The sequence below is a fragment of the Telmatherina bonti genome (genome assembly GCF_933228915.1).
Source record: "Telmatherina bonti genome assembly, chromosome: 20".
In the NCBI taxonomy this organism is placed as follows: Eukaryota; Metazoa; Chordata; class Actinopteri; order Atheriniformes; family Telmatherinidae; genus Telmatherina; species Telmatherina bonti.
The window spans coordinates 32,960,281-32,975,968 of NC_136618.1; the positions used below are offsets into that span (position 1 = coordinate 32,960,281).

The following is a 15,688-nucleotide window of genomic DNA, read 5'->3' on the forward strand; positions in this document are numbered from 1 at the left end:
AAAGCAGATTTTAATGATTGTCACGTTGTCTTTTATCTGCTGAGGATCACCGTAAGATGTGACTGTAAGCTCAGAGAAGAGGAACACCAGAGACTGGGCCTCCATGACACATTGTTTCTGTCTTCAGTTTGCTGTCTTTTGTCCTGATGGACTTGTCAGAGAGCTGAAGCTTCCACATTTGGATACTTGCTCAGGGATTACTCTCTGGAGGCTTTAATGGACCAGTTTGTGGCTCCGTGTCCACTTAGACACTGACTGGTCCACGTGTACCAGTTCTGTACAGCGTTCAGCAGTTGGTTGGTAGTTGAAGTTGCCGTTTGGCAAGTGCAGCTGTAACTTGTTCTCAAAGTAGTTCCCATGGTAACAACGGTTTGTACTATATCAGTAGTCGTCATAGCGGTATGTGTTCGGGTAGGTGTAGTGATAGTCATAGCTATCAGCCCTCTCCGTTTTGGTCTGCAGTGGTTCAGGCTGGAATGACAGAGACTTGATGACTCCGCCCGGCTCTTCCGTCACTTTCACCTCTGTGGAGTACGAGGAAGAGGAGGTGTCATCCAGCAGAGAGGAGCAGCCAGGGAGGCCCGGAGGTTTGGCAGGAGTACAGGGCTGGTAGGATGGAAGTCCGGCTGGTGGTTTGGGACAAGACTGGTATGGAGGCAGGGCCACAGATGGCTTCGGACATGGCTGGTAGGAGACCTGGAGAGGACAATGACATAAAAACAGGAATGGTTCACTCCCGGCCTCCATATTTATTGCCTTGGCACTCATCCAGGTTTCATTTTCAGAAACAAATGCTCAGTTAACAGAAACAACAGCATTTTATTTACTACTAACACTAACCACAGTCAGCAGCAACTGCTGGTCTAATGAAAGTCACTCCAGTCGTGGAGACTCTGCAAGGCAAGGCAACATCGTTGATGTTGGAACCATATAGAAGCTGAACACCTGAATCCTAAGGAATATAAAGAAGCTAAATGCCTGACACATGGGGAGTATAAAGAAGTGGAAAACTATAAATCTGGGGTCATGAAGAGGTATAACGTATTACTCCTGGAGACCAGAAGACCTGAAAGATGAAACTTGGGGGCCATAAGTAAGTGGAACATCTGACTCCTGTAGACTGGCAGAAGTCAGACATCTGACTCCCTAAAACATTATTAAGTGGAATACCTAAAACCTGAGGGCCGAAAAAAGTTAAAAATCTGACTGCCGTGGTCACTAAAGAAGAGAAAACCTGACTCAAAGGGGCCATCAAGAGGCAGTACATCTGACTCCTAAGTACAAAAGAAGTGGAACACCTAATTCATGGTGACCAGAAAGATGTGGAAGACAAGGCTCCTTGGGGCCAGAAAAAACAACAACACTTGAGCTATGGGAAGAAAAAGAAGTAGGACACCTGACACCTAGGACACATAAAAAAATCTGACTGTTAGGGACAATAAAAAAAGTGGAACACTCGACTACTGTAAACGGTAAAGAAGTGGAACACCCAGCCCCTGTTGACAATAAAGAAGTGGAACACCCGACTCCTGTTGACAATAAAGAAGTGGAACACCCGACTCCTGTTGACAATAAAGAAGTGGAACACCCAACTCCTGTTGACAATAAAGAAGTGGAACACCCGACTCCTGTTGACAATAAAGAAGTGGAACACCCGACTCCTGTTGACAATAAAGAAGTGGAACACCCGACTCCTGTTGACAATAAAGAAGTGGAACACCCAGCTCCTGTTGACAATAAAGAAGTGGAACACCCGACTCCTGTTGACAATAAAGAAGTGGAACACCCAACTCCTGTTGACAATAAAGAAGTGGAACACCCAACTCCTGTTGACAATAAAGAAGTGGAACACCCGACTCCTGTGGACAATAAAGAAGTGGAACACCCAACTCCTGTTGACAATAAAGAAGTGGAACACCCGACTCCTGTTGACAATAAAGAAGTGGAACACCCAGCTCCTGTTGACAATAAAGAAGTGGAACACCCGACTCCTGTTGACAATAAAGAAGTGGAACACCCGACTCCTGTTGACAATAAAGAAGTGGAACACCCGACTCCTGTTGACAATAAAGAAGTGGAACACCCAACTCCTGTTGACAATAAAGAAGTGGAACACCCGACTCCTGTTGACAATAAAGAAGTGGAACACCCAGCTCCTGTTGACAATAAAGAAGTGGAACACCCGACTCCTGTTGACAATAAAGAAGTGGAACACCCAGCTCCTGTTGACAATAAAGAAGTGGAACACCCGACTCCTGCTGACAATAAAGAAGTGGAACACCCAACTCCTGTTGACAATAAAGAAGTGGAACACCCAACTCCTGTTGACAATAAAGAAGTGGAACACCCGACTCCTGCTGACAATAAAGAAGTGGAACACCCGACTCCTGTGGACAGTCAAAAAGTGACTGTCCACTGGACCAGAAAAAAGTGGAACACCCCAGGACAACAAAGAAGCGGAATATGTAAATTGTATAAACTGTAATAGAGACCACCTGTACGAACCTGACTCACCTTGGTTGTCGTGGTGATGATGGTCTGCAGCGGTGCCGGCGACCCTGGGGGATTGCTAGAGTAACGACAGGGGTACTCTGTGCTGTAGTAATGGTGGTTATCACCATAGGGGGCTGAGGTTTTCAGCAGATCTTTCCAAGCTGCGGGGGACTTTGTCTGATGGTCAAAGGAGGAAGAGGAGGAGAGAGGAGCTGATGATGAAGACGGGGTTGAGGAGGAACCAAGGACTGGTGTGACCCTGCAAATAAACCAAAAGCTGGTTAATAACTGCAGAGACTGAGAAGATGTGTTCGGTACAACCACAGTATGGTTTGGACCGGTTGATGGTTTGCACCACATCCCATTTCAGCTTTGACTGTCTGGAATTTTAGGATCTTTTTTGCCGAAAACTGGTTTACACTTTGGTATCAAGATGTCATTTACATCTTTCCACACTACATAAATCTGTCCGAAACAGATTCACAGTTTGTTAAGTTGTGGACTATATCCAGCTAAATCTTGGTTTGACTGCACATGGAAGTCCCCGAGCTTCAGATGGGATCAAGCTTGTATCTGCTGACACTAAATATCTGAACTGGATCAGAATCTGGTTTAGGACTATTTACACTCTCAGCATCTAGTTTGGACCTGTTAACACAGCAGACATTTGTAGTGTAAACACACACATCTATGTAATGCTGTGTGGGTGTGTGTGAGGCTGACCTTGGGTCACAGAGGTCAGAGGTCATAGGATATGAGGGTGAGGTAAGGTAGCCTTGGAAGTCATAGCTGGGCCGGCTCATGTAAAGCCTGGGATTGGCTGGTTTCTGAAGTGTGGGCGGGGCATCTCCCAGTGCATTATGGGAGTTGTAGTAGGGTTCTGGGCTCTGGAATGCTGGGTAATGCTGTGGGAAGTTGGGCTCCATGAAGGAGATTCTGTCTGCTGGTTCCACGCAGAGGAGGGCAGGTCCCAGAGCCTGAAAAGTTAACAAAAGCAAAAACAGTGAACAAACAGCATCAACACACACAACTGCATGCCTGCTTGCTTGGTTTGCTGGAGTCCACCTGAGGCTCGATGAGGCGTCTCTTGGGCGTGAATGGTGGCGAGTTGACCCGTCTCTTCACTGAACTTCTCCTGGCCTCAGTTTCAGATTTGGATTCCGGTCTTGGATGATCATGGACCCCTTTGGCCTGAAGGACCACAACAGTAACGGTAAACATCAGCAGCAATAACTGGTTTAGGGTTCAGGATGTGATTTAAATCTGTCAGATCTGTCCTCGCAGGTGTGTGAGTGTGTGTGTGTGTGTCTGCTGTGACACACGATGAAGAGCAAAACTGGCTCACCTATTGCCGCTTCAGTTTCTAGAAGTTAAACATGGAGTTGCATGAGATCCTAGCGGTGTCGGAATGATTTGATTTTTATCAGGACTTTTATCGAGTTCTTCCACATCCAGTCGGGAGACATTTCTCCTGTCCACAGCAGCCTATCCTCCCACATGCACACATGTTTTGCTGTTTACCCACAACGTCATTAGCTGAACCCTGCTAGAAGTGCATTCGCAATGCCCCAAACGAAGAGACTTTCCCAGCTAACAGATTAAAATAGCTGGTGTGATTGTGCCCAAATTTCATGCCACCCTCCCCAAGTTGGTCCCATTCCTGACTTGGTTCAGAGATGATCAGACTGGTTCTCTGGTGATGTGTTTCAGTACTTCAGTGTGTGTTGAGATGATGACGGTGTCACCTGGAAGAAGATGGCCTTTCCATCCACTCTCCAGAAGTTGGTGACGGGGTAGCCACTGTGGCCGCGACACGGCAGCAGCTCCAGAGCGGCGTTGCAGCTCGGACACTGCTTCTCTGAAACACACACAGTCCAGTCAGGTAAATGTGGACTGAAGACACTGGAACCGGGTCCGCCTCAGGCTGGTCTTACTCTGCTGTTTCTGCCGAGCCTTGTCGCAGATGGCGGGCCGGAGCTGCAGCCTGGATCCATCCGGCAGCGTGCAGCCTCGAGAACAGATCACTACGCCCAAACAGGACTTCTTCAGGATCTGACAGTTGTGATTGTTGGTGTTTCTCATGGCCCAGCCGGAGAGGTGCCGCTGAGCATTTTTATCTTCACCTGCACAGATCACAAACACTCAGGTTCAGCATCTGAGGATGCACAGATCCATCTGTCCCTGAACGCCTCATGAGGAAAATGGAATGAAAGATGTACCAAACATTGTGTTGCTTCTCAGCCATATGCCATGTTCTCATAGACACCAACAAAAATACTTTGTGTAAACCTTCCAGTCGGATGAGTCTCATCCAATCACATGTTTTTGGGTCCATCTTCACTCTGACACTAACGGGTGGACTGGTTGCTCTGGTCAGCATGCATGAAGACACATATTCTGAATGAATAAATGATCCTTATTGAGCCGTTCTGTCACATCAGCCGTACATCAAGGTGATGGATTTCCACGTAAATTCAAGATGAAGGACGTGTGCAGCATGAACAGGCGCTACTGCCAGACACTCTTCAGACTCTTTGCTCTAAAAATATATTTTTAATTAGTTTTTCTTCAGAAGAGATGAAGAAAGTTTAAAGTTATTTCTATTTTCTCGTCACAACTAGACCTGATAAGAGAAAATAATGTTACATTTCACAATATCTCCCAGCATTTCATTCCTTCTCTGCTCTCTGATTGGCTGGTGTTCCTCCTGTCATCAGCATCACGTCCCCTCAGCGTCACACACAGAGACAGATAGCAGCAATATTCATAAAGTAAATTTCCATCATATCTGAATTCCCTTTTTCACTTTTTTTTTCATAATAAAGTTTTCTATCGTTGTTCAAAGAGCCATGAAACTTCCTGGATATGTTTTCAGTTCACATCCATTCAGCTCTGACATGCAGAGAAATGCTACCTCTACAACGGCGAAGGGTCTCCCGCCCAGATTAGTTCATAAAGTCAGATAAACTCTGAAATAAAACAAAACTCAGATACTTTCTACACAATCTAAATGTATAATATTGTTATAATTATTATAATTTAGGATTTATTTCATCTCATCTTGGCTACCAAGTTAATCTTCATCCTACCAGGTTAAACCAAAATAACTTGTACATGTTAAAAATCATTATTTCACACAAACAGGAAACTAAATATTGTACATAAAGTATAAGCATAAAGCATCACTCGTATATGTTATATAATTACTTGCACAGATAAATAAGCATGTTAAGGGCTCAGGACTTGGAAATATATTCAACTGAAATGGCCACAAGAGTTTACTTAATGAAGTTTAAGGAAAAAGAAGTTAAATCAGGTGGAGGACATGTTGGGACCAAAACAACACTGCCTCCAGGTGTGGACAGATGGCTGGACATGTCTTATGGAGACATTTTTAAGCCTATTCAGCTGTTTTCTTTTTTTTATTCATTACGTAGTCTATCCTTCAATTTGCCCTCATCGTCTCCATGGTTACAGCCTCTTTAGGCCAGTGTCAGAGAAGACGTCTTACAAGGAGAGACAGTTCAAATAAAAGGCTTCATGAAGCATCTTTGCTCATCTTGATCCATGATGTAAAGTCTCATCATGACACGAGAACATCAGATCACGTCGTGTCTGGGTTTCAACAACCTGCGGAAGGAGATGAACTCACCGCTGTAGATGTAGCGGACGTAACCATCTGTCCACTCCTGAAATGGGTCAAACTGTTTCAGGTCCTGAACAGAGACAGACAGAGAGACAGACAGAGGGATAGCTGGTTAGATGTGATGTTCTGATGGAGAGAACGCAGGTTGTTTACTGCCGCAACGTGTCTGATAGATTCCAGTTTTCTCATGATGATCCGAGACTGTATATAAAAGGTGGGCGGAGCCTCCGTGACGTCACCCGTAGGTTTACAGAGCTGCATTGAAGCTCGGTAGGCGATTCCTACCATGCATGCCCCTACCATCTTGGCAGGGGCATGCATGTCGTCTCGCCCGGAAAATACAAATATGGGCAAAGAGGTGGAGCTGAGAGGGAGGCTGTGAGCGTCATGGTGGATGATTGACATCGAGCGAACTCCGAGCTTTCTGTAGCTAAGAGCTAACCAAGCTAACCCGGAGATAACAGGAGCTAACCAGCTAACGGAGGTAAGCGGGCTAAAGCTAAGTCACGTTGTTAACCGGCTAAAAACCGTGGTTGTTCTACGTTCTTCTGACTTGAAGCAGGAGATCTGGTACCTGTCAATCAAAGGGACACACCCCTAAATGTGCCGAATTTTGAGATTAAGTTAGTTATATACGGAGGAGTTAGAAAAATATTTAAGCCCCCACATTTCTCATGAAGGTAAACCTGACCTATTAAACCTAAAATGTGTTTTTGTACCAGGCTGTAAACATGTTTATTTCTGCTGTAAACATGTTTATTTCTGCTGTAAACATGTTTATTTCTGCTGTAAACATGTTTATTCCTGCTGTAAACATGGTTATTTCTGCTGTAAACATGTTTATTCCTGCTGTAAACATGGTTATTTCTGCTGTAAACATGTTTATTCCTGCTGTGAAGTTGGTGTTTTTAACATGGGAGTCTATGGGGATTTGCTCTGTTTTGCAACCCCTAGTGGATGAAGGGGGAACTGCAGGTTTATGCAGTTCAGCATAGGCTTCACTTTTAACCGCCGGAGGTTGCCGCTTGGTTATAATTTTTCTCACACAGCAGAAGAAGTCATGGAGTTCCTCAGGGTCCTGATCTTGGACTGATACTTTCACACTGTGCATGCTTCCACTCTGAAATTATATGATCACATGGTTTTACTGGGAAACATCTGGACTGATTTTACAGCAGCTCTGAGTTTAGGTACTTAAAAAGAGGAAGCAGAAGATTCTTCATGAAGTTTGTTGTAGTTGACTGTCCTCTGACAAGTTGAAAGTTTTCTAAACAGCAACAAGAATCTGCAATTAGTTCATTTGTTTAAACCTTTTTTAAGAGAAAAAATAACGAAGAAATTTAATCCTCCACTGAAAATCTAAATGTTGGCTCTGCTGTGTCATCACACACCCAGTTAGAGTCAACTAAACATCCAGTCAGGTGGTTCTGGAAGGTTCTCCAACCAGCTGATTAAGGTACATAAATTAAGTAAGACAATGACATATAAAAGATAAAAATCAATTCATAAATAAATAAATACATGAATAAATAATCAAGCGTTCATTTCCAGTTTGGTTTCAACAGAAACAAAACTACAGAAACCAGTTTGTCTGTTTGAGCAACAACACAGTGACGAGTCGAGTCAGCAACACACTCACCTTCATACATCCTTCACACACTCCTCACACACTCCTCACACAACGCAAACACACCCAAAATCAGAAAACACAGCAGCAACGTCTCATCTCCATGTTTATCTGTTTGCCTGCAGTGACTGCGTCATTGTGCCGTCCCAGACAGACCTCCATCTTCCAGACAGACAACGAGACAATCAGCTGCTGACTGGAGTTTAATGGGAAAGTTAAACTGGGAGAAAAGCAAGTTTTACACTTTATGTGTTTCTGCAGAATTAAAGCTGCAGAAACAGGAAAAAGGTGGAATATCTGGAAAGATGGCTGACATGTTAACAGAAAGGATGTCTCAATTCAGGGTCTGCACACCTCCAAGTGCGCAGACTGCGTAGGCAACGAAGTGTTCTTCGTGGTCTGAACACACCGAAGTGTGTTTACCTCTAATGAAATGAGACGGCCTCTCTAGTGGACGAGAATTACCCATAGTGCTCCAGTCCTTCGTTGCCTAGCAACCACATATGCCAAGTTTATCTAATTACTGATCCCATTCTTCCACAAAAAGACACAAAAATATTTTTAAATGACAGAAAATGGTGCCAGTAATTTTACTTTGATTTATTTTCATTTTCCTCTGCGTGTAAATGAGCAACATGAGGCGGTTTAGACGAGCTCTCCTCTGGCTGACAGCTCATCCTGTCAAGCTGACGTTAACTTCAGTGGAAAATAATCCTTGTTAGACACATATACTGTCGTCCTCATATGTATTCATACCCTCCCATTAAAGATGGAGAAAACAGCTGCCTGGGAAATAAGATTAATTTGACAATAGTAATAATAAATAAAAAATTTTATGAAAATCATGACGTTATTTTCTAATTCTGGTTCAATAGAAAGATTTTTTTAAAAACCAAACCAATATGATAAAATAACATTGTACTTCACTCAAACACACACACACACACACACACACACACACACACACATATATATATATATATATATATATATATATATATATATATATATATATATACATATATATATATATATGTATATATATATTTTTTTTTTTTTTTCTGTACTTTTTTTTAAACCTTTGTTTCCAGTCCAGTCAGGTGTTTTCTGTTCCTCTCAGTCAGATTTCTGCACTTGTTGACAAGTATTTTGTCCCACTGTTCATCAGTAAAAAGCTCTAATTTGTCCAGGATCTTTTTTTTTCTTTAACTCGATTAAATGACAAAACACTGTCTTATATGACTACACTCTCAAAAATAGAGGTACAAGATCAGGACATTTCTGTACCTATAGGTACATTTTAAAGAAATGTTCTCTCAAAAGTACAATACTGGTCTTTAAGAGACCAGAAACACCTTCAGAGTACGAAAAAGGGTTCAAAGTGACATAAAGTACAAATGTGTACCATTTCGACCATAAGGGTACCTGCAGCATTGAAAAATGTCATGTTAATGGCTGTAATGTTACAAACTAGAGCAGAGTTGAGTGATGACAGTAGTACTACTTAACAGTCATTTACTACACCAGACAATGAAGGTCAGATGCTGCAAACTAAGTGTATGTCTGGTCAGTATTTTGAGTTTTTGAAGATTATTTCTAGATTAAAGATAAGATAATATTGCTAAGTTGCATGGACCAGGCCTAATCCTGTGGAAACCATAAAAAACATAACTTGAAAAGGTGAAGTTGAACTTGATAAGGTACAAAAATAGACCAGAACTGAAGGGTACAGAAATGTCTCTCAAAAGAGTACACCCCCAGCGACAAGCATTTGTACCTTTTTAGGTACAAGCTGGTACCTCTATTTTTGAGTGTGTAGATTATAATTTAGCACATTTTAAATTATTGTTCTTTATTCCAGTCTCCAGTTATCTGAGTGACTGTAATAAATTCAGCCTTTTCTTTAATGAAAGGAGACGAAGACATCTGAGGACGAATGGAATGAAATTCATTTGTGTTTATTGGACACAATGTCCTCCCAGTTTGTCTGCTTGGACAAATATGTGTGTTTATAGATAAAAATAAATAAATAAACGGTCTGGCTGGTGTGGTACCTACACCAGCGCTCTGCTGCTCATTATTTTCTATCAGGATTCATCTCTTGTATCCTGTTTTAAACTAATCTGGAGCCAAACGAAGGGCGGATAGGAAGGGAGGACTGGAAGGAGCCTTTGAATTGAGACAGTACTTGGTGCGCAACGATGATGTATGCAGCCGATAAATCTGTACTTGGAAGTGTGCAGAACCTGATTTGAGACCCGGCCTATGACTCCAACCCCCCCCTGAACGTCGCCGTCAGGAGAGAGCGTGCTGTCGGGACACCGAGGCCACGTGACAGTGTACACGGTGTGTGTAACGGATGATCGGATTTGCACCATGAACCGCCCGGGTGACCCGGCGGGTGGGCGGAGTTTACAGTCCTCTATCTGAACGTTCAGACCGGACTGGTTCCGTTAGACCAGTCCTAAACAACAAATCAGCATCAATAAACGTAGAAAATGTTCCAACTAGATAAATAATATCTATGTGGGTCACCCAGCTGATGGTAAAGGAGCGTACCCACTGACCTCCAGAAGCTTCTCTGCCTTCAGGTGTCATGAGAAGCTGAGAGACTGTTTAGACTGCACAGACTGGGATGTGTTACTGGGCGAACTGGAAATGTCGACACCATCACCCTCCTCTGCAGCTACCTTCATTTTTATATGTCAATTATTTCTTAATCATTTTTAATCATTAAATCAGTTTGTAAAAATAAAGAACATGAATCTGATTCATTCCAGGAATGTTTCATTTCTTTCACCTTCTTATGACTAAAGTCCTGCAATCTGCACGTTCACATCATATTTTAGTTTAAAAACAGACTTTATGTCTTTAGTTACAGACATTCATCCTACATCTTTATCCTGCAGGTAAAACATCCTGTCTCATGGTGGCCTGGAGGTTTCCAGGGTTCCGGAGGGAATTTATGATCATTTCTTTTATCTGCAGCTTTTCTTTTCCTCATTTCTGCTTAATTTAATCAATAAAAGCCTGTTTTTATTGTTAAAATAATTAAGCAGGTTTATAAATAAGGTTTCTAAGGTATTTAAGGTTTTAAATAAGGTGCTTTTTTGACATAAATCATCTGGCGCCGCTGCAGAAGTACCTGGTGCACGTGCTGAGCAGCCTCACCAGGGGCCTCGTTTATGAAGCTATGGCACAAAACCCAGAGTACACCAGTTCTAGTCCACTTCTGATTTATAAAACCACGACTTGGAGGTAAAACGTCCCTCTCTCCACACCAACTCTGACCCCGGCGTACGACAACATCTGGAGAAACGGGAAACGGCGACACCAAAGGCAGGAAATAAAACCAAAGAAATGGTGTGAAATTTAAGACATTTGGTCAAAATCAAACACAAACTTTTACACATAATGCCGTACATTAAAAACATCTGGGGAAAAAAGAAAAAAATCCACACATTTGATATTGTTCCTCCAGCACGTAAAACATCAACCACTAAAATCTGCTCTGAAAAGAAGCAGTTCTACATGTTATAAAAGCCATTTCACATCATCAATAAGTCATACAGAACCTGCATTACTAATAAAAGTCTAAATGAATAGTTGCATTAAAATGACGTGTCGCCATGACAACAACAGGCTGCTCAGGTGTTTCCTCCACCTGCAGATACAGAACATGAAGTGATGGTTGGATATAAAATGCTCCCCAATGTGGCTTATCTGTCCCTGCTGGTGGACATGGAACATGGAGACTCTGGACTCCAGTCCGGCACCTTCCAAAGGGAAGGGACTGACAGGTCGGGTCCGCTCCTTTTCCCAACCCAGAGCAGAGGAACAGAACGATGTTCTCCACAGCCAGACGTGGTGTAGCGGCCATCGGGCAGATGGAGGCAGGTGGAGGTGCCTCCATGCCCAGGAGGAAACCTGTTGTACAGCTGCAGATGTGTGCAGATAGTGGAGACGCTACATAACATGCTACTAAATGACGTCAGCGCTTCACCTGCGTTCACCTGATCAATCATCCAATCTGAATGATTGTGTTGTCAATCATCCTCTCACGTTGGAACCAAACGCTGCTGCTTTACGTCTAGAAGTGATGCAACACATCAGAGGTGGAGAATTCTCATTTATTCACAAGTTTATCTTTGCAGGTGAAGCGCTGACTTCACCTGCAGCAGAGCTTGTCGCAGCTGAATGTCTGAATGTGACACGTTGCCATTTAGAGCCCCATGGCCGCTACACCACGTCTGGCTGTGGAGAACATCGTTCTGTTCCTCTGCTCTGGGTTGGGAAAAGGAGCGGACCCGACCTGTCAGTCCCTTCCCTTTGGAAGGTGCCGGACTGGAGTCCAGAGTCTCCATGTTCCATGTCCACCAGCAGGGACAGATAAGCCACGTTGGGGAGCATTTTATATCCAACCATCACTTCATGTTCTGTATCTGCAGGTGGAGGAACCACCTGAGCAGCCTGATGATGGGCTGTTGTCATGGCAACCGCTTCCTTTTACCTGCAGGTCTTCATTTAGACTTCTGTATGACTTATGTGAAATGGTTTTTATAACATGTAGAACTGCTTCGTTTCAGAACAGATTTATTGGTTGATGTTTTACGTGATGGAGGAACAATATCAATACGCTTTTTCTTAATCTTTATAGATACTGTTTATGTTAAATATTCTGTGTAAAAGTTTATATTTAATTTTGAACAAATTTCTTAAATTTCACACCATTTCTTTGGTTTTATTTTCTGCCTTTGGTGTCGCCGTTTCTCCAGATGTTGTTGTACACCAGGGTCAGAGTTGGCGTGGAGGTCGGGACGTTTTACCGCCAGGTCCTGGTTTTATAAATCCTTGGGGGCTTGTGGGGACCCCACTCACCCTGCCGTGGACTGGAGGGTCCGCAGCTCGGTTCCCACATCCTTCTGCTGAACACAAGACTGTAAACATGACACGAACACGCTGTTCGTCACAGAGAGAAATGTGACGCAACAACTCTCTGTTCTGATGTTTACATGTTTGTTTTATTTACATGTTTTATTTACATGTTTGTTTTATTTACATGTTTAATCACATGTATGTTTTATTGACGTGTTCTGATCACTTCAGGTGTTTCGTATCGATCCTGCATCTCTGACGGGATTTTTTCTGAATCAGGATCAAAAATGAATCGGAATCAAAAACTTAAAAGATTCAGATTTTAAAAAACGATCAGATAAAATAGAATCTACAGTAGAAACCTTCCCAAGCTTCACTGTAACTGGATTAAATAGAAACATGTCTGATGTGAGTCTGATTTATTAATCCAGATGTTTATCAGGGTCCCAGAAGCTGGTTTGGGTCTGGAGATCAGGTCCCAGCAGTGCGGCCCTCAGCCCACTGGGAAGCTTTATTTTATTTTATTTTATTTTATTTTATTTTATTTTATTTTATTTTATTTTATTTTATTTTATTTTATTTTATTCTTTAGTTTTATTCGGTGACAGATGCTGCATGTCTTTATCTGTGGGAAGTTCATGATGGTTCGGTTCCGTTCTGCAGTGGGACGGGTTCTCTGCGCGTGCACGCGCCATCAGCTCAGAGGTCAGATTATTATGACGCCATAGCGGGTGATTTGTTGCAAACAAACAAACAAAGCGCCTCCTGAGATCAGATCGATGCTTTGATCCATTGAGCTGATCATTTTCATCGATCAGAGATTTTCACTCAATCAAAACTTAAATCATCATCATTGATTTTAATCTACAGAGTTTTTTATTTCATTCATCTCTCCTCATCATCCTCGCGCTCATGGTGGTCTGGTGGACAAACTGCTCCACGCGGTGGCTTCTGGTTACTGATCAGTGATCAGTGATTAATCATTCGGAACAGGATGAGTCTGACATGCGCTCTTCTTCTTCTTCTTCTTCTTCTTTCCAAACATGAAAAAACGGATAAAACTCTTTCCAGATGTTTTTCTTTAAACATAAAATCTTCTTGTCAATGTTGTTTTTATTGACGCCAGATTAATAATAAATATGATCAATAAAACAAATTATTTCTGATTTTCTGTTTTTTTTTTTTTTTATAGGTAAAATAATAAATAAATAAAATTATTTATAGGCCTATAAAATATCCAAGTTAAAACTTTCTCCATGTTCAACGAGTCTAAGCCTCAGGAAAATAATGATAATAATAATAATAATAATAATAATAATAATAATAATAATAATAATAATAATAATAATAATAATAATAATAATAATAAAAACATCTGTAGTTTTTCTACACATTAATAATAATTTTTAAAAAAAATTCCTCCAGTATCTCAAAAATCGGTCCATATGAAAATTATCAGGAATTTAAAGAGAGAAAAAAGTGAGTTTTCAGAAATTTATTGATGAATTTATTACAACAAAGTTTTTTTCTTTGGATCTTTCATGGATCATTTTCTTTCAACATTTTTCTTTTTTCTGGAAGTTTTATTCATTAATCATGTTTCACGATATTTTCAACTGATTATTAAACATGAATTCAATCATTTTTAATTTTTAATTTTTAAAAGTTAAAACAATTTGATTCTCATATATTTTCCATCAGAAGAAAAACCCAGATTGTTTCATTCCAACACGGCGCGCGCTGCGATCGGGACAGTTAGGTAATCAATATTATTATTATTATTATTATTATTATTATTATTATTATTATTATATTATTATTATTATTGTTGTTGTTGTTGTTGTTGTTGTTGTTATTATTATTATTATTATTATTATTATTATTATTATTATTATTATTATTATTATTATTGTTCTTGACAAACTAAACATATGACGTATTTTCAGAGGTGAATGAAACATTTTATTTGTTGCATCAGTTTTTCTGATTATTGATTATTGATCAGATTTATTTAGAATAGAAATATTTTCATGTTTGTTTACAATCTTTTTATTTTTATTGTTATTAATTAAAAAGTAACGGAACCTAATTAGACTAATAACGTCAGAATGTAATTGATCAGGTTCTGTTGGGATTGACGGGTCCGGGGATCCGCGAGACCCGGTCCGGTTCTGGTCGGTCTGTCCGGTTCCGGTGGATGTTACCTGCGGCAGTTTGGGGTCGTTGATGTCCCACGTTAACTTCATCCCAACCGAACACACACAGTCCGCCTCCTCGCGCTCCGCTGCCCGGGACATGCTCCTGGTCCCGGTACTGGTCCTGGTACTGGTCCCGGTACTGGAACTGGTCCCGGTACTGGTCCCGGTCCTGGTCTTAGTCCTGGTCCTGATACTGGTCCCGGTCCCAAAACTGATCCTGTTTCTCGTCCCAGTCTTCAGTCCTCCTGCTGATTCTGACCCGCTGCTCCAGGTCCAGGTTCGGCTCAGACAGAACCGGAACCAGAACAGTTTTCTCTAAAACTAACCTGGAACATTTCTCCAGTCAGACATTAAAACCCGCGCGCGGCTCCAGGACGGCGCGTGCAGCTCCGCGGGGACTCAGGTAGGACTGAGAGAACAGGTGGGACCTGACATGATCCTCGCGAGGAGGAGGGAGGGGGGAGGGAGGGAGGGAGGGGGGGGGAGGAGGAAAGGGACGGAGTGATTTCATTATTATAATTTACAGGGATATAAAACAAATGTGTCATTTTTATTAAAGAAAAAAAGGTGGAAATAAAATAAATATGATTAAAAGAAATTTAATCTATAATTTTATTACAATTATTAAACAAAATAAAGTAATATGAATAAATACATAAAATACAATTATTAAACAAAATAAAATAATATAAATATATACATAAATAAATAAATAAATGAAGACACAAGTGGTTTGCTGCACATTTGTGACATATGAAGGAATCAAACTGATTTACAGAAACTCTCTGATATTCGGTGTGTGTGTGTGTGTGTGTGTGTGTGTGTGTGTGTGTGTGTGTGTGTGTGTGT

At 41.5% G+C, this 15,688-nt stretch overlaps 1 protein-coding gene across 1 annotated transcript; it reads right to left on the reverse strand.

The window, feature by feature from the left end:
• Positions 1 to 381: 381 nt before the first annotated feature.
• On the reverse strand, positions 382 to 14,938 carry gcm2 (glial cells missing transcription factor 2; the record flags this gene model as incomplete). The annotated part of the gene is made up of 8 exons (XM_079259773.1): positions 382 to 696; positions 2,515 to 2,752; positions 3,217 to 3,470; positions 3,559 to 3,684; positions 4,239 to 4,351; positions 4,428 to 4,616; positions 6,146 to 6,209; positions 14,846 to 14,938. 8 exons carry the CDS (start codon positions 14,936 to 14,938, stop codon positions 382 to 384), a joined length of 1,392 nt encoding a protein of 463 aa, XP_079115899.1.
• Between the last annotated feature and the right edge of the window lie 750 nt (positions 14,939 to 15,688).